This window comes from Somniosus microcephalus, chromosome 19, assembly GCF_052327205.1.
Source record: "Somniosus microcephalus isolate GS21.2 chromosome 19, FLI_Smic_1.0, whole genome shotgun sequence".
Classification (NCBI taxonomy): domain Eukaryota; kingdom Metazoa; phylum Chordata; class Chondrichthyes; order Squaliformes; family Somniosidae; genus Somniosus; species Somniosus microcephalus.
Genome location: NC_141005.1, coordinates 11,578,101 through 11,603,393, shown reverse-complemented (window position 1 = coordinate 11,603,393; position 25,293 = coordinate 11,578,101). Strand labels below are relative to the sequence as shown.

General features: G+C 42.9%; 1 protein-coding gene across 4 annotated transcripts in view; it reads left to right on the top strand.

Annotated features, from left to right (window-relative positions):
* zdhhc8b (zDHHC palmitoyltransferase 8b) overlaps positions 1-23,337 on the top strand; it is a 262,473-nt gene extending 239,136 nt beyond the window's left edge. For 3 of the 4 annotated variants that reach the window (XM_086011956.1, XM_086011959.1, XM_086011957.1), the window contains exons 9-11: positions 3,099-3,217; positions 4,689-5,731; positions 5,998-6,925. In XM_086011956.1, the coding sequence (XP_085868082.1) occupies positions 3,099-3,217; positions 4,689-5,731; positions 5,998-6,181 (1,346 nt within the window). In that variant the 3' untranslated portion in view covers positions 6,182-6,925. Of the gene's footprint in view, positions 1-3,098; positions 3,218-4,688; positions 5,732-5,997; positions 6,926-23,123 lie in introns of those variants that run through there. The other variant, XR_015081788.1, reaches the window with a different exon arrangement.
* The last annotated feature ends 1,956 nt before the right edge of the window (positions 23,338-25,293 follow it).

Sequence of the window (25,293 nt, the reverse complement as noted above, 5' to 3'; positions counted from 1 at the left end):
ATTATGGTTAGAACTAGCACATAAATAGTTACTGTTGATTTCTTGAAATAATTTTACACGGATACATGCATGAAAAATGAACCATTATTTGGCGATGATACATTTTAAGTGGATATTGAAATGGGGCTTTCAAGGTTAGATAATAAATATTGGTGTACTTTCTTGCTATCACTTTGCACATTGACCTTTAAGTGTGCTCAGGGGACAGGCAAACAGGTATTTACACCTACACACACCTTTGGTGAGTGCACCCTTTTCTATTCCCGATCACTTGCCTCCCTATATCCCAGATACAAGAGACAGGTTATCCAATGACCCATCTTGGTGCAGAACCTGTAGAGAACCTTCTCCAGCTTTGAGACCCTTGGTTCTTCACCAGCTTTAACTTGTCCTTACGTCGTCTAAAAATAGGGCAATTATTTTTTTTCATTACCTCTAATAACTTCAGAATATAAATTATTGTTGGAGTACTTTCTGATGATCAACTTCTAAGTTATAAAGGAGAAAAATGTAACTGCTGGCAATCTGATGAAGTGCCATTGCCCAAAACATTAACCTGTCTGTTCCCTTTTCAGATACTGACGGACTTGCTATGTATTTCCAGTTGTTATTTCTGTATATAAACTGATACACATCATAAAAGTGAAACGTGTCTATAAATCTAATATAATTTGAGTGATTTTCTTACATTTCTTTCCTCCCTCTTCTCTCTCCCAATTTTTTAAAGTTACTTAATCTCTGAAGCGTAATCTTTGTCGCCGTACAGACCATTATTGGCAAATAGCTAGGAGAAGTCCCCTGTTCTCAATCGATTGAGAATAGTGCAAAGTGCTTCCTTGTGCCACATTGAAAGGCCACTTTAAGATCCACAAGATCATTGCAGTCTAAGTTCCCCTTATGAGAGCACAGGCATTTTTTTCTCTGCTTTATTTTTCTTTCCCTCATTCTGTCAGATGCCTGGCTTAGATCAGGAGTTCACCTTGTGGTTGTCGATAATCCATATCCTGCCATGTAGCTAAATGACTTGGTGTACAGTTAATAAATTCAGTATTCAGCTTACTGTGAACTATTCTGTTTGTCCTATAAGTGTTTTTATGGTGGTGATATCTGAAGTATGTGAAGGGATGTTTCTTTCCTGTGTACGTGTACGAGTATACATGTGCGTAACTCGGAGTGGAGGGCAGGACATTGTTGAGAAGGAGCTGTCCCATGTGTAAAAGGAATGGAGACAGAGTCTGTCTGACTGGGCCACTTTGTTCCTGACAGACTGCTCTGTACTAGGAGTGTGCAGCACTGGAGTTGAGCGTGTGAGATTGGTAGCATGTTCTGCTTCAAACGAGGTTTTTTTCAACTTAAAATGTGAAGCTACAATTTTCGAGAACTGAAGTGGGGAGCGGTGGTTTGAGCAGAAATAGTTTGTTGTGCTGGGAGGCGATATTTGGTGTCACGAGTAGGGATTGTTGGTGAGAGCTGCTAATTGGATTATTAGTTGTGTACAGAGATTTATTGCCAGAGATATTCTTGCCTTGCTTAGACAGAGTAATGGAAATGAGGTTAGAGATTGTTGACTAGTGAGCTGACAATGGTCTAAATCCTACGCTTATGGAATAAATAGAATTTCATTTCTATTTTTAATAAAAGCAATCCAACATTTACAATAAAAAATGATTAATTTCAAAAAATAAATCCTGGTTGTACGGAAAAAAACTTGCTATGAAATAAAGCAGTTCTACCAAGCTCATCAAATGCTTTTTGTGTCTACTCGCCACTCCCAAAAATAAATTGTTTTAATGTGTGATTATGCATAGTCGGTTATGCCATAATATCTGACTAGCTCGAGTTATAATTAATGTGCTGGCACTTTGCTGACTGCTTTATTCTTTCTTCCATTTTGTACTCTCTCCTGTTTGTTGTCTTATCCCCCCTCCCCTCCTTGCCCTTCCCCACAGGGAAGTGGTTACTGATCTGTGGCATCGTTCTGCAGATAGCAACAGCTACCTTGCCCAAATGGCCATTCTTCACATGCGAATCTGGACAGCGAATGTTGGGGGTGGGGGGGGTGGGGTTCATTGAAACCAAACCGGATCTGGTCATGTGTGAATGTCTACATGTGCCTACTTTTCATCGGGATAATAATCAGGACCAGGAATCCCAGAGGACCCTGAAGGCAACTGTAGGGATTCTGTCACCACCTTGACTGAAATCGGCTAACTCAGCCCTTAACGATGGTCAAAACTGGGACTGCCTTGATGTGTGTGATTCCTTTCCACACTGTATAATATGTTTTTTCACCCAATCCTTTGGGCGTGCCTGTTTTTTTTCCTCTTAAAGTGCAGTCTGAGTGTTTCCTTTTAAGTTTCAGAATGCCAACAGTAGAGTTAAATTAGGCGTTGCTGTAATTAAATCGATTTCGGTGATAATTTATAGAAAAGGTCCACATAGATGTCTTTGTGTTGATAAACTGCTTGTAATTATGCAAAGTGTGTCTTACTATAGCAGTGTAATAGGTTTGAAGGTTTATGTAGAACATTTAATTCATAGTTGGAACATCTTGCAGTTCAATTTACATTTTAAACCTTTTGAGTACTGATTTTTTTCACCTAAAAAAATATTGACTAGTTGAGAGCAATACATTGCTTAATCAGCCCCAACCTATTCTGCATTGTGTCTTCATTTCTTTTTAATTGACATTGATAACAGATTGGCTGATGGGGCTTTGCATATGTTAAAATTGACAAGTGGTTACTTATATAATACTCTTAACCGGTACATAAATACTGCCCCAGTACTCGAAGGGTTTACTGTTGTCTATTCCAAGTCCCTTAATACACCCCACCCTCATTATATTCCAATCTGTCATAAAGCTGCTGCAGCTCTGCATTCAATTTTCATTTTTATGCTGTGTCCTGGAATGGGATCATTGAGTTATGGTGGACATCTGGTTACAACATGCAAAAGCTCCTGAAAACCTTATAATAAGGATGGTGTGTACCTGGATTCCTCAGACCGAGCCCTTCTGTTGTTTTTCAGTAGTTAGTGTACCTTTGTGTCTGTGTGTGTACTGCTACCTGTACTACATTGTCGTTGTCTTATTGCAGATAGTGGTCTCTCATCCAAGCCCATCAACCCACCCACTCCTGCCATGTTTAAGTATCGACCAGCATTCAGCAGTTCAGGTGCAAACCCCAAAGTCCTCTACCATGCTGCTAGTGAGAAGGTGAGGAAAATGCAGCATCCGGTGATAGACAATAAGCTTTTGTACATTGCTTTTTTTGGAGGCCTTTTTTTTTCATGGTAACTTGGCTAGAAGGGAAAGAGTTTAGTGGACAAAGTGAGTAAAACTCCAACACAGCACTGAAAGGACACATTCATCAACTGGATTCACCCTCTACAAGCCATTACACTACTTGTCTGTAGAATGTCAAGGAAAATAACGTTCGTTAAATAATATTGTATAGTATTTGAACAACTGGTTATTGATTTACCACAGCCTACGCATCATGTTTTGGATCTAAATAACAAAAATGAGTCTCTGATTTGTATAGAACCGTATCATGTTGGTGTCAAAGCATTTCACACAATGAATTTCTTTTGCCATGCAGTACTGCTACGTAGGTTTAGAAGATAGCTATTTTGCTATCAAAAGTTATGACTCATAAAATGGAAACTCAATGTGGTCAACAAATATGTTCCTATACAGTTTTGGTGAAAAATTAATGACGGTATCTGTTTATAAACAAGATTTGTTTCACCACCTAAACGCACTACGTTGCCAATGGTCAGTAATTTCACTCTTCATGTCATCTGGAGGCAATGAAAAATCAACATTCTAATTTACATGCATTTAATTTTTTTAATGATTTTAAAATGGGCATCCATTGACCAATGATGGGGCTTTGATGGTGGCCATTAGCAGTCCATGCTGTCTTGCTCTTTCGAAGGGGGAGGAGCATGCTTACCAGGGGAGAAATGTTGGAAAGAAGAAACCTTTATTTATTTCTTGCCATTTAAGTGGAGGGGGGGAAGCAAATTGCCATGAAATGTGGTACACTTGGTTATGTCTTGATTGGATCTCAAAGTGGATAGGTTTTTTTGGTGTAGATTGCTTCTTACAAAGTCATCGTACCTTTATCAAATATTATTGGTCTAGAAGGGGCCGATGTGCTAAATAAAACTCGACTATCTTTTCGAATATTGGACTCCCCCAGAATGAACGCTTTCAAAAATTTAGATGAAAGATAAAGCCATATTACAGTGCAGTCCATCTTGGGGTGATGCCTGATTCCAGTGCTACACTCTGCACTACCCTGTGCTTTGAAGCTTTGAATCAGACATGTAAAAAGTATTGCAACCAAAGTAATAGCAACTGCTTTGTGGTTTTACTATGGAGTAAGAGAGATTATCAGATTGCAACAACTAATCAACGTGACAACCTTTTAAAGAGAGTGCCTATTTGCTAACCTCCCATGACCTTTATCAGCTTTCCGCAATCTCCTTCATGTAGTCATTTTTTATTTAACAGTTGAAAATTGTGGTGTCAGTAATGCCAAAATTACTTGTTATCTTTAATTTGAGCAGGAACAAATTGAATTACTTAACTGAAGAATTAAAAAGTTGGAGGCGGCAACTGTGATTGTTGAGTGATGAATTGATTATTCCTGGTAATTGTCTAATCTCCTGTTTTATAGATTTCCATGCAGGAGGGACATAAAGAGGCCGCTATCATGGAAGAGTGCAGCAGGGCCCATGATTACAGGTCCGAGCCAAATCTCGATATCCCCGACTACAGATCGCCATCACTTCACAAGACCTACCAGTCATCACCACTCCAACTTGACTCGCTGTCTGTTAGTTCTCGCTCTCTGAGCCTGAAATCTGCCCATAGGAGAGAAGCGGATAAGGTTCAATTACACCAAATAAAGTCAGACGGCTCATCCCCCAACCCATACAGAAACATTTTTGGCCAGAATGTGTTGTCCAACAGGAATGGAAGCCTGTCCTATGATAGTTTGCTGAATCCCCCCACCCCCTACCCTGGGGCGGATTCCGCAGCACATGATGGAGTTTCGGCTATGGGATACCATTCACCGTACCTGTCGGCCAAAATGTGCCAGATCCGAGGGGCGGATCTCCAGCGTCAGGCTGTGCAAGGTTACAGCCCGATTCATAGAGGCTCATCGCCACACCAACGGGAACCTTCTCCGGTCCGATACGACAACCTATCTAAGCAAATCATGGCCTCCATTCAGGAGAGGAAGGCGATGGAAGAGCGAGGGAAACTCCTTCGAGCCTCACCTGATTCGGTGTTTCTAGATTCAGGGGCATATGACACGCCAGGGTCGTACAACCTGCAACAAGTGAACACTTTCCCGGATGACTCGAGAAGGACAACCACTGGCAGATACGGTTCTCGAGATAATCTTGTGTCTCCCGCTACTTACAGCACACGGAACCCTCTGATACGTGCTTCTGCTTCCTCCCTGTCGAGCACAGTGTCGAGGGTAGCGAGGACTTCTACCAGTTCCCTTCACGCGGACATAGCGAACAACAATGTGCAGTCCCACCACACTTTGCAAAGCAGAGCTGTCGAGACCGCATACAGGTCTCCGGGTCATCAAATCCCACCTTCCTCGTTGGTCAGGTCACCCTCTTATGGAAGCCAAAAGCCTCTGTCCTTTGTCACTGCGATGGAAATGTCAGAAAGCGTGCCTCAGCCTCTGATAGCCCCACGGTAGGTAGAGCACCTTGACTTCTGAGTCTTCCTAAACCTTTAAGCAAAGGATGTTTTAAGGTGGCAGCATTAATTCCGATTGACTTGTGCTTGTTTGGATTGAATTTGAAATTACACTATTACTGAGCCAGTGCAATAAGGTGGGTTATTAAACAGATTGTATCTTTATTGAGAATAGTGACCTGATGTGTGTTTCTGCCTAAATAGGCTCCAGGGAAATGCGGGAATTGAACCAATGCATCAATTGTCTTCTCTCTGTTTTTCAGCGATGAGGTTCAGATGAAGGCAGCTCACAGCAAAATTAACGGACAGCCAAAACGCTTCTCCAGAGTGGATAGTCGGCTAAGCTCAACTTCTAGTTCCCATGGTGCTACAGTCAGTCCCACCAGACAGTCCAACGTAAAGAAAGTGTCGGGCGTAGGTGGGACCACCTACGAGATCTCGGTGTGAACAGCCATCAACCACGGCAGCTAGAAAGCTGGATGCACTGTGAAGACTCTAGCAGTAGCTGTGTGTTTTTTTGCCCAACCAGCTGCAGCCTTATTCTCCAAGACATAGTTGTTCAACCAATCAGAAACATGGTTTCAATTCAGGGCAGGCCCACCGCAAACTTCTGCTTTAGTTTTTTTTTGCTCTTCTGCGCCATAAAGTGATGTTTTATCATACAAGGGAAGTATGGTTTTTATTGAAACCGCTATTGAGCACCTGCCTATCCATGGGAATCATGTGTAAAAGTTTGTGCTATGATGGTTTAATATTAACCTGGACTTCTGTAATGATTTTATGGTGGTGAAGAGTTTTATCTGGCCTGCCATTCAGACTTGACAATGCCAGTTTGACAAATGTAATACCTTTTATTTTGTGTTGATAGATGCTGGCACGACTGTGTGGCACCAAAGCTTGTCGGTTCCCTTCCTTCTCTGGAGGAAGTGATGCTCATACATCAGCCAAAAGATGTTTTAAAACTCTCTCCTCTAGAAGGAGACTTTATGCCATTAGACAACCTGTCAGATACCCTTGTATGTGAGTATATGTGCGTGTGTGCACCTGTGTGTCCATTAGGGCTTGTATGAAAAAAGTTAAAGGGGGAGGGCATTGTTTCAGGGCTGAAAAGCCTCAAAGCTTTAAAGGATGTTTGTATTGATAAATAATGCAGTTTATTAAAACATTAAAGATTCTTATCAGTAATCAAAAGTTGGAATTGACAATGTATACAGTTTTATAGATACCTAGGAGAGAGTTAACACCTGTGCTGAGGTGATAATGAAAGGGTATTACAAACTTTTCTGTGTAAGCAAACTCATTGTTATGCCATCTCGAGACTGGTATCGGAGTTCAGGCCATTTTCACACTGCCACAAAATAGTCAAACATGGGGTAATTGTACCCGTGATTCACACCCATGCTAAATTTTTGGTTATTGCCACGGTTTTAAGGAGCTGCTGAGGTGAGGTTACTTCACCTTCGAGACAGTCAGAGGACAAGTCAACGCATAGTCCTCCCTTGCATCTTGTAGCAGTATCAGTGCAGGACTGGGAGCAGTTTTCCTGCCTCTCCACTCTGGGACTGGAATGGTGGATGGGGGTAGGTTGCACCTAAAGAGGCAGGAGAAAATCCATTCCAGTGTAACTTTCTTCAGTTTGACGTCTCTCATACCATTTTATTGATTGTCGGCAAAGAACTGAAATGTCTGTTTCTCATGAGTTTTTAAGCTAACATTGAATGCGTTGACACATAGTGACGTTAACTACTTAAATGGACCCTGGTTTACCAATGCCAAGGTAAGCCTTTGAGCTGCACTTGTGGCCATTCGCCTTGCGGGTATAAATATATTTTGTTTTTAATTGAGACTTTTTCATTCTTACTTTTGCTCCTTTTGACTTAGCAGCTTAGCAGAACAATGGAAGGTTTCAACGTGAATAAAATTCAGTGTGTGTCAGATTTTGCTATTGTTTTAAGTAAAATGCAGCCATCTTTTATTCTAGTATTTAATTTTATTAGTATTGTATGCAGAAACCTTCTCATGGGAGCCCCTCAGTGGCATGTTCCACAACGAACATGCTGAGTCCCTCATGTCAAAAAAACAAATATTAACAATCCATTCCTACTTTGCATGAAGGAAGTGAAGAGAGAACTGTAAGTTGATAGTTCATTCTGTTATTAAAGTTTGAACTGGAAAGGGCCATTCACCCCATCAAGCTTGCTTTGCCATTTGGGACCCAAACAGACCATTTTATTTCCATCACCCACAGCCCCAAGCTCCCAGCTCTTTATTGCAAAACAAAGCAAAGGTTTCTTTATAGTACCTCAACAGAGTCAAGAGCATGTTGTCATTTATTCTATAAGTTTAAGCCTCGGCCAAAGTTACTCCTTCAGCTTTGTCTTGCTAACCTTTTTTCTCGGCTTTTGTTGTGCCATTGTTTGTTTCCCCTGTGAGTCCACATCTCTGGATCCATCTCATTTTGCTTCACCTCCCATCATTTTAAATGCCAGAATCATGTCCTTCGACAACTTTGTTCTAATCTACAAACATACGAACAATGACAGACTGGTAAAGACCCTCTGGTCCAACCAGCCTGTCCCCCACAATTGCGATACCCTGTATATCACAACATATACACTCCACCCTGTCTGAAACCATGTAATCTATCTCCCTTCCCCTTACGTGCCTCCGTTTCCTCCCCCCCCCCCCCCCAATGAAATCAAGTTGATCTCATTGATCGAAGAATTAGAAATGTGTTCAAAGCCTCTTTTTGTCTTTTCAAAGGTATAGTTAGAGCAGCACATAATCCATTTGGGTTTGAATCAGTGTTTTGTTGGTAGTCATAAATTCCTGGAATTAGACTCTACCCACCTGTTGCCTTTGGCAGTCTTTGCTGCATAGTGCTAAAAAGATTTCCAACATATGGTGAACAAACTATTTCTCGTGTAACAGTACAGATAATGCCAAATATTTACAATTTTAGGATTAATAAGCATTACCTTGCATCTTTCAATGTTAATTTCTATCTGCCCAGTCATTTAGTCTACGTAAAACACCTTGAACATTATGGCCTAGAAATTGAGTTGACGCCGCGCCAGGGCTTTAGCGCCGGAAATTTAGCGCCGGCGCTAATTCCCTTGCGCGCGCCAAAAATTCAGTAGCGCCGCGCCCAGACGGCTGCCGGCGCTACTGGCGGGCGTGAGCGCCTCCCAATGGGCGCTGAGTGCCGAATTGCGGCGCTAATCCGGCGCTGCGGCACCCGATGCGGTGCGGCAGGCTGGGGAAGTGCAGGCCTCCTCCTTCAGTTAAGGAGGAGCTGCCTGCACCCGCCCGCTGTCCGTTCAAATATTGAAAAAATGAGCCCGGCACCTCGGACAAGTGCCGGGCTTGCAGGCCAGACGCATCTGTTCCGCGGGGGGGGGGTGGAGGAGTCCGGGGAGGGAGGTGCGGGCAGGCAGCCGACGGGAAAGCGGCCGGCCGCCGCGCGACCTTAATGCGCCGGCGCTAACTCGGGGAAGACTCGGTTGCCAGAGTCTTAGTTGCGGCTGCCACGGGCGAGGCGGCCGCAACTGAATTTCGGCGCTGGGGCCCGTCGTCATGGCAACCGGGACGCTGCGCACACCGATGACGTCATCGGTGCCGGCGCAGCGCTACCGGCTTAACGCCGACGGAAGGGCCCCACTCAATTTCCCAACTGGCCATAACTCCGGCGCTAGGCCCTCTAGCGCCTCAAATGCGGCGCTAAGGCTACTCAATTTCTAGGCCTATCTCTTTCCAAAGAACATCTTGTTTTTCCACACAGTTTGGTGTAATCTGTAACCGTAGACATTTGACTCCCTCCCAGTGCCTTCCTCAAGGTCAGTACAGTACTTAATGTCACAGAGACAGAGATCCTACCATTGATCATTGCAGCTCAGTTCAAAGTGGTGCCATTGACAACTGCTTTCTGCTTCCTATTGCTAAGCTGTGTAGAGCTTGGTTTATTAGGTAGCAACAGCAAGAGCTTATGAAAAATCCCCTCAAACCTTTGTGGCAGATGTACCTCATCAGCTTTTGAAAACCTCATCAAGACTCGGAGGGGCGGGTGGTCAACTGGCTGATTAACGACATGCAAGCAACTCGCGTTAATGTTGCTTTTATTTTAAGAATTGTGCCTCTAATGTCGCAAGCCCAGCCTAACCTGTTCCTATGAGACCATCATTTTCTAAGTTGGGCATTAAAATCTGTCGTTCACAGATGTCTGGGACTCTGTGGTGAATGGTTAGTTATAAGTTTGTCTAAATATGGAAATTCTGTGACAGGACAAAAACAGATGAAATCTGGAAGCGATAGTATCTGCTCTATTGTGCAACAGGCACCAAAGTCATATTACAATTGTAAATCAGTCTTATATCTGTTGCTAGTTAATCTGTTCAGATGCGTGGAGTACTGATTTAAACTTGAAGTAGGTTAAAAGGACAAAGTGGATGCCACTTGTTGGATTCTACTAGGATCAATAATTTGTACTAATCCTACCAGTGTGAATAAGTGCTTTAACTGGCTGGAGATCTCCTGTTCTGCAATAGAAATTTCACTGCGCAGCCATCATAGACTGATCAGAAGTGGTGCTGTTTAGAAAGAGTATTCTTAGAGCATTGTCCACTTGCCAGTTCATCAGAATGTGTGAAACAAAATCGCTTGCTTATTTGCCAAAAGTTAGTGCGGGCTAGAGTTTTGTTGTCTTGTCATATAACCCTTCTCCCTGTTGAAACTTTAGTAACGGAACATTGAGAAGTATTGCAGACTCGATGGGCCGATTGGCCTCCTTCTGTGTGCTGTGCTATTCTATGATTCTGTTGTATTGTTTATAAAAAATTAAAAAGTATAGTTTTGATCTGAGCCCAGCTTAAAGGGTTGGTTTTCCCTTTCTCCCCGAGTTAGTGCAGATAGAGATGAAGGGTATATCATGACAAGCGGGATGATACAAGAACTCTCAGTAAATTACTACATTTCTACATTACAACAATGACTACACTTCAAAAGTACTTCATTGGTTGCAAAGCGCTTTGGGACGCCCTGAGGTTGTGAAGTCTTTTTATTAAACATAGAGATAGGAACAGGAGTAGGCCATTCGGCCCTTCGAGCCTGCTCCGCCATTCAATGAGATCATGGCTGATCTTCGTCTGAGATCATAGCTGATCTTACCAGTTCAGTACCCCGTCCCCGCCTTTTCTCCGTAACCCTTAATCCCCTTAGCCTTCAGAAATATATCCAATTCTCTCTTGAAAATATTTATTGAATTAGCCTTCACAGCCCTCTGTGGCAGGGAATTCCACAGGCTCACCACTCTTTGAGTGAAGAAATTCTTCCTCATCTCTGTTTTAAATGATTTGCCTGCTATTTTTAGACTGTGGCCCCTGGTTCTGTGCTCCCCGGCCATTGGAAACATTCTCTCTGAATTCAGCCTGTCCAGGCCTGCCATAATTTTATATGTTTCGATGAGATCCCCTCTCAATCTTCTAAACTCCAGTGAGTACAAGCCCAAACTATTTAATCTCTCTTCGTAGGTCATTCCCGCCATTCCAGGTATCAGCCTGGTGAATCGCCGTTGCACTCTTTCCATGGCAAGAACATCCTTCCGCAGATGGGGCGACCAAAACTGTACACAATACTCCAGATGCGGTCTCACCAGCACCTTGTACAGCTGTAGTAAGGTATCCCTATTCCTATACTCGAACCCCCTTGATATGAAGGCCAACATACCATTTGCCTTCTTAATCGCCTGTTGCACCTGCATGCTCTCCTTCAGTGACTGGTGCACAAGAACACCCAGGTCCCTCTGCACTTCCCCATCTCCCAATCTATTGCCATTTAGATAATAATCTACCCTCCTGTTTTTACCCCCAAAGTGGATAACCTCGCATTTATCCACATTATAGTGCATCTGCCACGTATCCGCCCATTCCCCCAACCTGTCCAAATCGCACTATAGCCTCCTGACATCCTCATCAGAGCCCACCCCTCCTCCTAGTTTAGTGTCGTCAGCGAATTTGGAAATATTGCATCCAATTCCCTGATCCAGATCATTTATATATATTGTGAACAGCTGGGGTCCCAGGACAGATCCTTGCGGCACCCCGCTGGTCACTGCCTGCCACTCCGAAAGCGAGCCGTTTATTCCAACTCTCTGTTTTCTATCCGCCAGCCAGTTCTCTATCCACGTTAATACTTTGCCCCCAATTCCATGAGCCTCAATTTTGCAATTGTGTGGAACCTTATCGAAGGCTTTCTGGAAGTCAAGGTACACCACATCCACTGGCTCTCCCCCATCTATTTTACCAGTTACTTCCTCAAAAAATTCCAGCAGATTAGTCAAACACGATTTACCCTTTGTAAATCCATGTTGACTCTGTCCGATCCTTTCCCCATTTGTCAAGTGCTCCGCTATTTTATCCTTAATAATGGACTCTAGCATTTTGCCCACAACCGATGTAAGGCTTACTGGTCTATAATTCCCTGCTTTCTCTCTACCCCCCTTTTTAAATATTGGGGTAACATTAGCTACCCTCCAATCCACGGGTACTGTTCCCGAGTCAATGGAGTTCCGGAAGATGATCCTTAGAGCATCTGCTATCTCCAGGGCCACCTCCTTAAGTACCCTAGGATGTAGTTTATCAGGCCCCGGGGATTTGTCGGCCTTCAGTCCCCTCAACTTACCCAACACCATATCCCTAGAGATACTAATTTCTGTCAGCTCCTCCCTCTCATTAGTCCCTATGTTTGCCGATATTCCTGGGAGGTTATTTGTGTCCTCCTTTGTGAATACAGAACCAAAGTATGAGTTTAATTGGTCTGCCATTTCCTTATTCTCCATTATATATTCTCCCGAATCGGACTGCAAGGGACCGACTTGGGATTTTACCAGTCTTTTCCTCCTGATATACCGATAAAAGCTTTTGCAGTCTGTCTTTATGTTTGCTGCAAGTTTACTTTCATATTCTATTTTCCCCTTCCTGATTAATCCCTTTGTCCTCTTTTGCTGTATCCTGTACTGCCCCCAATCTTCCGGTCTGGTGCTTTTTTTTGCCAGTTGATATGCCCTTTTTTTTGATTTTATGCTGTCCCTAATTTCCCTCGTTATCCACGGTTGAGTCACCTTTTTAGGTTTATTTTTATGTCAAACCGGTATAAACATGTTCTGGAATTCTTCCATTCTATCTTTGAATGCTTGCCATTGTCTATCCACTGTCAATCCCCCCAGAAACACCACCCAATCAATCTTACCCAATTCCCGTCTCATACCCTCGTAATTCCCTTTATTTAAGTTCTGGACCTTAGTCTCTGATTCAATTTCCTCACTCTCCATCTCGACTGAGAGCTCGATCATATTATGATCGCTCTGACCCAAGGGGCCTCGTACAAGAAGATTGCTGATAAGTCCCTTCTCATTGCACAATACCCAGTCTAAAATGGCCTGATCTCGAGTCGGCTCCTCGACATATTGGTCCAGATAACCGTCCCGAAAACATTCCAGGAATTCCTCCTCCTCAGAATTTTTACTAATTTGGGTAGTCCAATCAATATGTAAATTAAAGTCACCCATGATGACAGCTGTGCTCTTATCGCACGCTTCTCTAATTTCCCTTTTTATGCCTTCCCTCACCTCCATATTACTATTTGGAGGCCTATATATCACACCCACTAACGTTTTCCTCCCCTTGCTATTTCTCATTTCTACCCATACAGATTCCGTTTCATCCGAGTTAATATCCTTCCTTTCCATTGCATTAATCCCCTCCTTTACCAGCAATGCTACCCCACCTCCCCTACCTTTTTGCCGATCCTTCCTAAATATTGTATATCCCTGGATGTTAAGTTCCCAGCCTTGCCCACCCTGCAGCCACGTTTCTGTAATCCCAATCAAATCATACTTGTTTACCTCTATTTCCACAACTAATTCATCCACCTTGTTCCTAATGCTTCTAGCATTAAGATACAAAGCCTTCAGGCTTGCTTTTTTCACACTCTCATTATGAATTAGTTTGGCCCATTGTGTTTCTCTCCTTTGCTTATTGCTTCTCACCTTTCTACCATCTATTTCTGACTTCATATGACTTCCCTCTTTTCCACTACCTAGGTTCCCATCCCCCTGCCAAATTAGTTTAAATCCTCCCGAACCGCCCTAGAAAATATTACCCCGAGGACATCGGCTCCCTCACAGTTCAGGTGTAGACCGTCCCCTTGGTACAGGTCACTCCTCCCCAAGAACTGGTTCCAATGCCTCAAGAATTTAAATCCCTCTCCCTTGCACCACTGCTCAAGCCACGTATTTAGCTTATCTATCTTACTCTCTCTAAACTTATTAGCTCGTGGCACTGGTAGCAATCCAGAGATTACTACCTTTGAGGTCCTACTTTTCAATTTAGCTCCTAACTCCCTAAATTCAGCTTGTAGGACCTCCTCCCTCTTTTTACCTACATCGTTGGTACCTACATGTACCACGACAACTGGCTGATCCCCCTCCCCCTTCAGAATGCTCTGCACCCGCTCCGAGACATCCTTGACCCTTGCACCAGGGAGGCAACATACCATCTTGGAGTCTCGGTCTCGGCCACAGAAACTCCTATCTATCCCCCTTACAATTGAATCCCCTATCACTATAGCCCTATCCCTCTTTTTCCCGCCCTTCTGTGCAGCAGAGCCAGTCATGGTGCCCTGAACCTGGCTGCTGGTGCCTTCCCCTGATAAGTCATCTCCCCCAACAGTACCCAAAACGGTAAACCTGTTTTGGAGGGAGATGACCGCAGGTGACTCCTGCACTACCTTCCTGCCTTTACCCTGCCTTTTGGTCACCCATTTACTGTCTGAGCTAGCCTTTACCTGCGGTGTGACCAACTCACTGAATGTGCTATCCACAACATCCTCAGCATCGCGTATGCTCCAGAGTGAGTCCATTCGCAGCTCCAGCGCCGCCATGCGGTCCGCTAGGAGCTGCAGCTGGACACACTTCCTGCACACACAGTTGTCAGGGACAGTGTCCCTGATTTCCCACATGGCACAGGAGGAGCATGACACGGGTCTGAGCTGCCCTTCCATGACTTAAACCTTACAATACCTTTTTATTTACTACGATTTAGCTTAATTATTGAATTCTACTTAGAATAAGTTTGTGAAAGTACTCACCAACCAGTCACCTACCTGTTTTCTGGTGCTGTATTTTCACTGCCGCCTCCTGTCCTGGAATGAGGCTGACTGGGGAACGCGTGAGAGATGATTCGGCTATCGTCAGCCTTGCGAGTAGAGAGTTTCATATTGAACTCTTTTGTGTATAACCGATTCTCTTCTCACACTTTATACTTTCAATAAAAATATAATGAGGAATATCTTAATTGCCCAAGCAGGTCAATTGAAGCAGTTTTGTGACATCAGACAAATAAAAAGATGGGTTCACCTTTTGCTGATGAGCCATCAGCTGAGTGTTCCAAAATAGCATTCTCAATTTACTCATTATTCCTATAGTTGAATAACATCCTTATTTCTCCCAACGGTTGAGTCCCTTTATGACGCATGTTTTGTTCAGTGTCCTCTTTTCTTCATTAGACGTGTCTTATATGATGAGACAATCAAAGCTGACTTGAGTGTTTGAATCTCCTGTTCGTCACGCAGCTGGACAACATTTTAAACTAGGTAATTATCATGAGGTAATTTTAAATGTTCTATATTCTGCAGATAGTTGGTGATTAACGCACCACTTTCTCGAATTATCTGAGAGTCGAGCTATGGACAAAATGCCCTTGTCAAAAGTACAGATAAATTACTATTGCCATTCCTGCTCCCCATGTGCCCATAGATTTTTAATTTGCATCCCAATACCTCAGCAGCCTGACTTTTATTGCAATCCAGTTTGTTCATTATCTCAACAACTCCAAATTAGAGTTTAACCAAAGCTCATCAAACAGTGCAAAACCAGGCAGGCAAGGAGCTGCACACGTGAGTTATGAACACTGAACAGTCAGCACAACGAATTGAAAACCTTGCTGCTGGAACATTGCCAGAACGGCAAATTGAATTTTTCTTTTTTCTTTCCCCCCCCCCCCCCCCCAATCCTCTGGGTTTCTTTAGAAAATGGGCACAAGTCCAACACGTGTGTGTGAACAGCCTATTCTAGTGCAATAGTTTATCATCAGTAATTTGATTTATCAAGTTGGTAAAATCTAATAAAAGATTTGCTCTCGTCATACTGAATATTCCCTTGAAAGTGGGTTTTAGTGACCTCTCAATATCTTAGTCTTTTTATTCTCCACCTGCTCAGCTGTTTTGCTCTTTCCTCCCAGAGTCTGTTACTCCAAATTAATGTGAACCACTCCAGAGACTTGAATACAAAATCTAGGCTGACGCTCCAGTGCAGTACTGAGGGAGTGCTGCGCTGTCGGAGGTGCTGTCTTTCCGATTAGACGTTAAACTGAGGCCCCGTCTGCTCTCTCAGGTGGACATAAAAGATCCCATGGAACTATTCGAAGAAGAGCAGGGGAGCGATCCCCGGTATTCTGGCCAATGTTTATCCCTCAACCAACATCATTAAAAACAGATTATCTGGTCATTTATCACATTGCTCTTTGCATTTCCTACATTACAACAGTGACTACTTTTCAAAAGTACTTCATTGTCTGTAAAGTGCTTTGGGATGTCCTGAGACCATGAAAGGCACTAGAAATGCAAGTTCTTTTTCTTTCATTCCAGAATAGAGCAGATGGGCACACATCAGGCATTTTCCAGTGCCATTTTGTAACGAGCAGGGTTACCATAGGTGTGCAGAAAGAGCCCAGGTCTAGTTTGTCCTAGTCCCCAGGTGTGGGGAGGAGTGGGGACACAGTCTCCTTCAGATGGCATGGTGACGCTTAGTAAAATCTGCAGATTATTTTTTTTTGTTCTTGATTCTGAAAAATATTGCACAAGAAATCATCTTGAATTTTACCAAAGTAATACAGGTACTTCCAAAAGGCAGGTAATCCATAATTGGGATGAATTGTCCTGGTTAATTTTTTTTTGCATTTGGTACACTTGATGACTACTGTAACTTCTGAGTCAGAAGGTTGTGGGTTCAAGTCCCACTCCAGAGACTTGTGCACATAATCTAGGCTGATGCTCCCAGTGCAGTACTGAGGGAGTGCTACACTGTCTGAGGTGCTGTCTTTCGGATGAAACGTTAAACCAAGGCCCCGCTGCCCTCTGAATGGACGTAAAAGATCCCATGGCACTATTTTGAAGATGAGCAGGGGAGTTCTCCCCAGTGTCCTGGACAATATCCCTCAATCAACAACACTAAAACAGATTATCTGGCCATTTAACTCATTGCTGTTTGTGGGACCTGCTGTGCGTAAATTGGCTGCAGCGTTTCCTACATTACAACAGTGACTACACTTCAAAAGTATTTCATTGGCTGTAAAGCGCTTTGGGACGTCCTGAGGTCGTGAAAGGTGCTGTAGAAATGCAAGTCTTAACGTTCAATAAGCTTTCAGTCATGCCCCTAATTGATCTCTAACTTGAAATGTCTTCTGTATTTTCTCTACATTTTACAAATGAAGATGTCATATTACCATAAATTTTGCCCCTTGCATGTTGTGAGATAACCTAGGCTCGCGTCTATTACAAGGCAATGTACAATGAGTAATCAGATATCATAAAACTACAATATTGAAGATCAGTTTACCAAAGTCATCCTAAGCTATTTAGTTGCAATTTCTGAGGTCCAGTTTTTTGGCTTTATGCTAGGATTTTTTTGACATTCAGTTAGCAGGCTTCTTTAGTTGAGTAGCTTCTTTTGAACTGAAGTGCCAGTGTATGTCATCATTTGGTTGGTTGTTCTGTTTGTGGGACCTTGTTTGGTACAAATTGGCTGCCGCATTTGCCTACATAAAAATCCTTCAAAGGAAATGCATTGGCTGTTTAGCTGGGATCTTGAGGCTGTGAGGAGGTGTTATATTAATGCAAATTCTTTCTTATTGGGTTTGTGCATGTTATAGAAGAATAGCATGTCCTATTGTAAAACTATAGCTAATTCTTATGATCTGCAACTTAATAGTAAAGAAATGTTAATAATGGCACGTATAGTTGCAGAGTGGCTTATGCCTGTGATTCCTCACAGAGCATGTGCCCATCAGTAGAGACTATTATTCATACTTGGCTTGCTTAATTGAAAGTAGCAGGTTAACTCCAGGGAAAGCATCACCCCATATAACTAGTCGATTAATGGACAGATTCATGGACAGATTCATGACCAATCAAGAGCAGTGCAATGACACAGCACGTTGGAACTCCAATGAGCGGCAACAGGATGCAAGTTCATAACTGCAGTTTCTTATACTGAGTTTCCGATCTTAACCGTGCTACCGTGAGGAGTTTTGCGGCAGAGCCAGCTGAGTTTGCTCGGGGAGTGAGGTGGTCGTCTTGTCCACCTCATGCACTTGGAAGCAGCAGTGGAAGCAGCCTGTAGGCAGGTCTCCGCAGAAGGTGTCACTTGGTGAGACACCACAAAGGATAAAAGGGGAGAATATTATCAAAAATAATACAAATGAATGTACCACAGTTAGCACACACAATAAAGGTAGCAGTTCTATAGGAGCAGTTGCTGTAAGATGGTTCCCAGATGCAACATTTCCAATTAGACTTTCAAGGAGATTCGAGAGAAACCCTCTCAGTTGCCCATTTACAGGTGGTAGTCTAACCAGTCCTTTTAACTGATTTTCATTTATGTCAACACAAGTATATGTCTGCACACTGTGACAGATCCCACCTCTTCCCACAGATAGGCTTTTCTCTTGCTTGTTACTTTGACCGCTACTTTTTGGCACTGAAGTTGTCTCCTCCAGTCTGCTATTGAGCAAGCTCATGTTTTTCAAACCCAACCAGTTCTTTCATTGTTCCATAAGCTGCCTCTCTGCTTATAAGAGCAAGAGATGAGAACAGTCCATTCCTGTGGTGACCCCAGGTCATGTAATCTGGGCAAATCACTTTTTAGTATGATTAATGCAATAAATCCTTTGGTCAAAAGGTTCTACTTTTAAAGCTAATTATCTCAAAAGACAAAGTTATGCAAAGAAAGCAAGACCTAATGTAAATTATATCTGTTCAAAGAAAATACTGCAAGGAAGTCTAGTTACTGTTTGGGAATTGGATTTTGCTCCCAATTATTCTGCCCTTCCATTTCTGTCATAAACACTCGCCTTCACTCCTCTTCCAGGTAGCAAGATTGTTGAAATTGGATTCTATAATGCTCTGACTTGGTCGTAATGTGACAGAGTGTAGCCACACTTGTTATTCGTGGGATTGCCATACCCATGCCCGTAAGAGCTGTCAGACTTTGTGTGTGTGTCCCTCCCCTAAATTTGACTATCCATGGCGGAATCAGATATCTGCCAGAGGTGTGAAGGTAGAATCTTGTGTTGCTGGATTATCTGGACTGTGCATGCATAGGGCAAAAGGGGCCTAACCCCTATTAAATGTCCCCATCCCAACCCCATTAACATCCAGGGCTCAGGATATGTCTGTCTTCTAAATCTGTTTGCCTCTGTGTGATATTTGTTCGGGACCGACTGACCTGCAGTGTTCCCTGAGTATATGACCGGTCCTTATAATTCATACAGTTTGAAAGGACAACTTTGATTACCCCATTTAATAGTTAGCATTGCAAATTCAGATCCGTACTACATCTCCGAGTGATTTCAGCTTTGTTGCCTCCTTCCTGCGAATTTGTTGCATCCATCGTGCACCATGGCAGAGGACCTTAGCCCTTATGGCAATTTGAAAATTCCTGTCGTTTGAATAGGGCACAAAAATATTTTGGGTTTGATCGATATTTGCGTGTCAGTTGTTGCTTTTAAATTAGCAGGTATTCTGCAGAAATATAGCATCCGTTTGCAGTGTTGAACATTGAGTATTCACTGCAGCCACTTGATTTTGCCTCATTGGAGGTAGACTCCTTCATTATTGGTGCTAGGTTATCAAAGTGACTAGATTGACCCCTCTTGAGAGGCTCGTGGCATATAGTGGGCCTCGTCAAGAAGATGTTTTTAACAGTATGGTTGGTTTGAAGAATAAAAAATGGCTGCTTGTCTTTTTTTTAAATCTTGCAATCAAGGGTTCAGTGAACACAACTTTAGATTCTGCAGATAAAGGAAGCGGAGCAAAGTCTAAGGTCAGTGATGTAAGCAAAGGAACGGCACATGGTGGAAATTTGAATCAACAATCAAATTCTGGAAATACACAGCAAGTCTGTCCGCATCTGTGAAGAGAAAAGATGGTCGACCTTTAGGGTGCATAAACTTTGTCAAAACCAAGACTCTACACCTGACCAAGGTGTCAGCTGTGGCTCAGTGGGTAGCACCCTTGCCTCTGAGTCAGAAGGTTGTGGGTTCAAGTCCCACTCCAGGGACTTGAGCACATAATCTAGGCTGACACTCCAGTGCAGTGCTGAGGGAGTGCTGCACTGTCAGAGGTGCCGTCTTTTGGATGAGACGTTAAACCAAGGCCCTGTCTGCCATCTCGGGTGAACATAACCGATCTCATGGCACTATTTCGAAGAAGAGCAGGGGAGTTCTCCTTGGTGTCTTGGCCAATATTAATCCCTCAACCAACATCACTAAAAAAAGATTATATAGCCATTATCACATTGCTGTTTGTGGGACCTTGCTGTGCACAAAACTGGCTGCCACGTTTCCTACATTACAACAGTGACTGCACTTCAAAAGTACTTCATTGGCTGTAAAGCGCTGAGGTCGTGAAAAGTGCTATAGAAATGCCAATCTTTCTATTTTCACCTGCAGCACTAATCTTGTCTGTTCAGGTGCGGACCTGCTGTATATTTCCACGGTTTTGTGTTTTTATTTACCCACTGCACAGCTTTGGGTTATAGCACAGCATGTAACCGATTCACAGTGTTATTAAAGGAGTACCCAAAACATCTCTCCACCTTAGCTGTTTATGAAATAAAAACTTCAGTTGTTCATGCTTTAATATGAATTGTTTGGAAAGAGCCCTTCGGGAAAATAAAATTGCATAGACTTTCATAAAGAAACACAAACTTCATCACCGGAATGTGCTCTGTGTGCGTGCGTGTAAATATGTTTGCATGAGTTTATTTAATTGTAAAAAAATATATATTTATTTTCACTTGTATTTAAACACAGAATGGCTACATTTATCTTGTAAATCTTTGATGATAAGGAAATATCCAGCTGTTAACCCCTCTTTCAAAATTCATGGCTTTGTTCTGTACTGTTATTCCTGTCCCGTTAAACTCAAATAAATGTTTTCTGTGTTTTATGTACATCATGTTTTCTACTCGAATGTAATATCACACTTTTTTTTTCTACGAGAATCAAATACACCAGTGAAATGAGCAGGTTTTGTTTCTTTTGTACATATTCAAATTGTTTTAACTGGTCAAATAGTGGAATGATCTTAAACCAGCATTGTTCTGCTAACGGTATTCTTAAATGTTAACAGTCAGGTTTGAAGTTTTTGTATTTTTTAACAATGAATTTTAATGGCAATCACTTCATGTAATTGTCTGCCATTTTCCCCCTGCTCTGTAACAGCCCTAGTTACATGAACGATGTGACAGTGGATAGTTATGCAGCTACCAAAGAGTTTTAATTTTATGTAGCAGTCTGTTTGTAAAATTGTCACGAAGAATATCTGAGTGGGGGGAAAATGAATCGTTGCACCATTTGCTACCTGTAGTCAGTGTTCTGTAAAGCTAAGCGATTGGAAATGTACATTTTGGGTAAAGGTTGATGCTTGTTCAAGGTATATTATTATCCACTTATGTGGGCAAATGATATATTTTCACCAGATTCAGAAATGAAACAGCTAGCTTCCTTTGTGGCTCAGTGGTAAGTGCACTGCCTAATAGGGAGCTGAGTTACACTAACCAGGAACGTCCCAGGCTTGATCCTGGGTCTGTGCTGAGTTACCTGACCTGAGCCAGAGTGGCAGTAGGGGCACTAGGATTGTCCTTATCATTTCTGGGCGGGGGTGGGCGGGTGAATTAAACAGCGTTCCCACTCCTGTTCACTATTCAGTGACCTCCTGTTTGAAATGGGCACCCATTGAGGACAGGTTCAGACTTGTTTGTGATGAACCACATGGTAAAATAGCCCAGCGATACCGTCTAAGTGCACGTGTGACGGATGCCCATTAAGATGAGGTGTCCACATCCGATACCTGTGGAATCCTGTCCGAGAATGAGTTGGCAACTTAAAAGAGTGGGAGAGGGATTTTGTAATGCCCTGCTGTATTGACGGCTGGGTTATGAAGCAATCTGCCTTCCAGGAGTCTTTTGTATCATTTCAGTAATGGTGTTGCTAAAAGTAAATCAGGAAGAATAGAAGGAAACTTATTAGACATAACCAGGGGGAAAATTTGAAATTATGACTAAGTGGATAATAGTAACATGATTCTAAGCCTTGCTTTGTAATGTTATATGGTTGTTGCACTTAAGTAGAAATGGCTGGTAGGTTCCAATCAACCTTGTAACCCCCCCTTAACTACATTATTACTGTGTTTAGTAGTAATATAAAGTCTTGTTTTATTGTAGAAGCCATTACAAAAGACAAGTCTATAAAAACTTTATATTTTCAGAACTTGCTTTTAAATAAATTTAACAGAAACCCCAAAACATTTCAAGTGATTGTTTTTTAAACAGATATATCTTTTGTGGTTTAAAAGTATGTGTATTAGTGCCTAGAATTTAAACATCAATTAGAAGAGGGTAACACTGAGAATGTTATAAACTATAAGGTTGACTAAAGATCACAAAGATAAGTGCAGGTGAAGAAGGCCATTCGGCCCACGTAGCTCATCCTTCCATAGAAGCCTATGACCCTCATCACAGAATCTAACTTCCTCTTAGTGGACATAAAAGATCCCGTGGCACTATTTCGAAGAAGAGCAGGGGAGTTCTCCCCGGTGGCCTGGCCAATATTTATCCCTGAAACAAATTATCACATTGGTGTTTGTGGGAGCTTGCTGTGTGTAAATTACCTGTCGTGTTTCTTACATTACAAGAGTGACTACACTTCAATGCTGTGGGACGTCCTGAGGTCATGAAAGGTGCTATATAAATGCAAGTCTATTTTCTTGAATGTTGCCAGAGCTTTTGCCCCCACTGCCCTGCCCAAAGGAGTATTCAAGGAGCTCTTCACGTATAGCAGTGGTTCAGGACATTAGTCAGTCCTGAGCTTGCCATTACTCGTTTGTACCTGCGTCCCCTTATCCTACAGTAATGATTTAACTTGGAAATGGTGCTCTGGGTAACCTTTTCTATTAAACTTAGCATCTTGTAAATTTTACAGAGCCTCCTCTCAATCACTTCTTTTCAAGGCTGACGCGACCGATTATTTCTGACCTTTCCTCCTTTCTCTGACACTAGGGATCCATCTTATGGCCATTCCCTGCTGTTCTTCAGTGCTTGGATATTTCACCTGTGCTTTGGTGTCCAGGACTGAACACAGTGCTCAAGGTTGACCAGTACAGGGACGATCAGAACACTCTTCCATAAGCTTCAAGATGATCACTGCTTGCGATTCCAAAAGGATTCTACTGCAGCAAAAATAAACTTTCAGCATTTTAATCACGTATTCAGTATCTAGCATTATTTTAAATTGTTATTCTTTGAAATTGTAGAATGCGGGGATTTTTTTTCTACCATTTTTTTCTCCTACTTCTCTCCTTGCTGGGGTATGGTTCCTTTCGTGTCTGCTGCCCTCTGTGACCTTCCTTTCTGTGCGAGGCTTGATGCGGCGGTTCGGCAGGTTATTGGAATGTGTTGTAGCTGAGCCCAAATCTCTCCTCGTCTGATGTCCAACTTGGGTAGCTTTGGCTTGATGGAGAAGGGGAGTGGGAGCTCTGGATACTTTTCCCTTCCCTAACCTGCTGTGTCAACTGTACCATCCCCATCCCTGGGCACAACTAACTCCGCACAGGTCGGGGATTGAATCTAGGATCTTCCTTTTCTGTATGCCTTAGCTGATTAAACTTGCTGAACCATCAAGAGAATCCTAGAATGGAAGTCCTGCGATCTCCCACGTGTAAATTTCCTGACTCTTCCACTGATTGAAAGCATGGAGCTTCCCTAATGGAGGGAAAGATCTGAGGCTAATCAACTTGCATCACTCGCACAATCAGCCAGGTAGCTGGTTACAGGTAGGCACTGATCGAGACTTGGGTGAAATGTGCATCAGGTTTACGAACCATGTTTGGCATGAAGTGGAAACCAAAAGATGACACAGCTGTAATTCCTCAACTCCACTCTGCTGCCGTAAATGAGGTGATGTGGGAATCCCAATGTCATTGACCTCCTATTCACAACCCTGCCAGAGTATCCAGTGCTGGGGCACACCAGTGTGAGCCCACACCAGTCTGGGTGCAATTTGAATGCTCCTTAGGGTGGGGGGAAGGAAGATGCAACGCTGCCAAACCAGGTGAAGAAGCTAGCATGACTGACTTCGAAATCAGTAAAATGTGCTATTCAGCCTCCTTCCATAGAGGGCCAATTTGCTTAACGCTGCCTGCAGTCCTCTCTCGGGTGTTCCAAGCGGGCCAAGAGGCAGGCTTGAGTGCTCCAGTGGGCCCTGCTTGAGCCTCTCCATTGACCTGGATGCTGGTATCTTCCCTGTATCTCAGGCAGTGTCACCATCCTGCTGGCTTGCCTCCTTTTAAATATCAGGCCATTTATAGAGTGGACAGAATTACTTCCCCTTGTGGAAAACCTCAAACTGACGCCTTCTGGGTATAGATCCAGTGTTTGCAGGTCCCACTGTTGTACATCGTATCATAAATAAAAACCGTCCTCTCTTTCTCTTTCTGTTGAACCGAGGCCCCATCTGCCCTCTCGGATGGAAATGATTCCATGACATTATTCGAAGAGGAGCAGGGGAGTTCTCACCGGTGTCCTGGCCAATATTTATCCCTCAACCAACATCACTAAAACAGATTATCCGGTCATTATCACACTGTTGTTTGTGGAGCCTTGCTGTGCGCAAATTGACTGCCGCGGTTCCTACATTACAATGATTACGCTTCAAAAGTACTTCATTGGTTGTAAAGTGCTTTGGGATGTCCTTGGGTCTTGAAAGGCGCTATATAAATGCAAATTAAGGATGGGCAATAAATGCTGGCCTTGCCAGAGACGCCCACATCCCAGGAATAAATTAAAATAATTTTTTTTTCTTAAACTCAATAAGTTTCTTCAAACGCTGATGTCAAGCATTCATAGTTTCATTAAGCATATATATATATAGTACATAAAATAGCACTTAAGTATACACTTAAACGATAGCACTTATAACCCACACCTTTATAAAGTGCTGGTTAGGCCACAACTAGAGTATTGTGTCCAGTTCTGGTCACTACACTTTAGGAAGGATGTGAAGGCCCTCGAGAGGATGCAGAGGAGATTTACCAGAATGGTTCTGGGGATGGGGGATCTTAGCTACAAGGACAGGTTGGAGAAGCTGGATTTGTTTTCATTAGAGCAAAGGAGGTTGAGGGGTGATTTGATAGAGGTGTACAAGATTATGATGGGTTTGGATAGGCTAGAC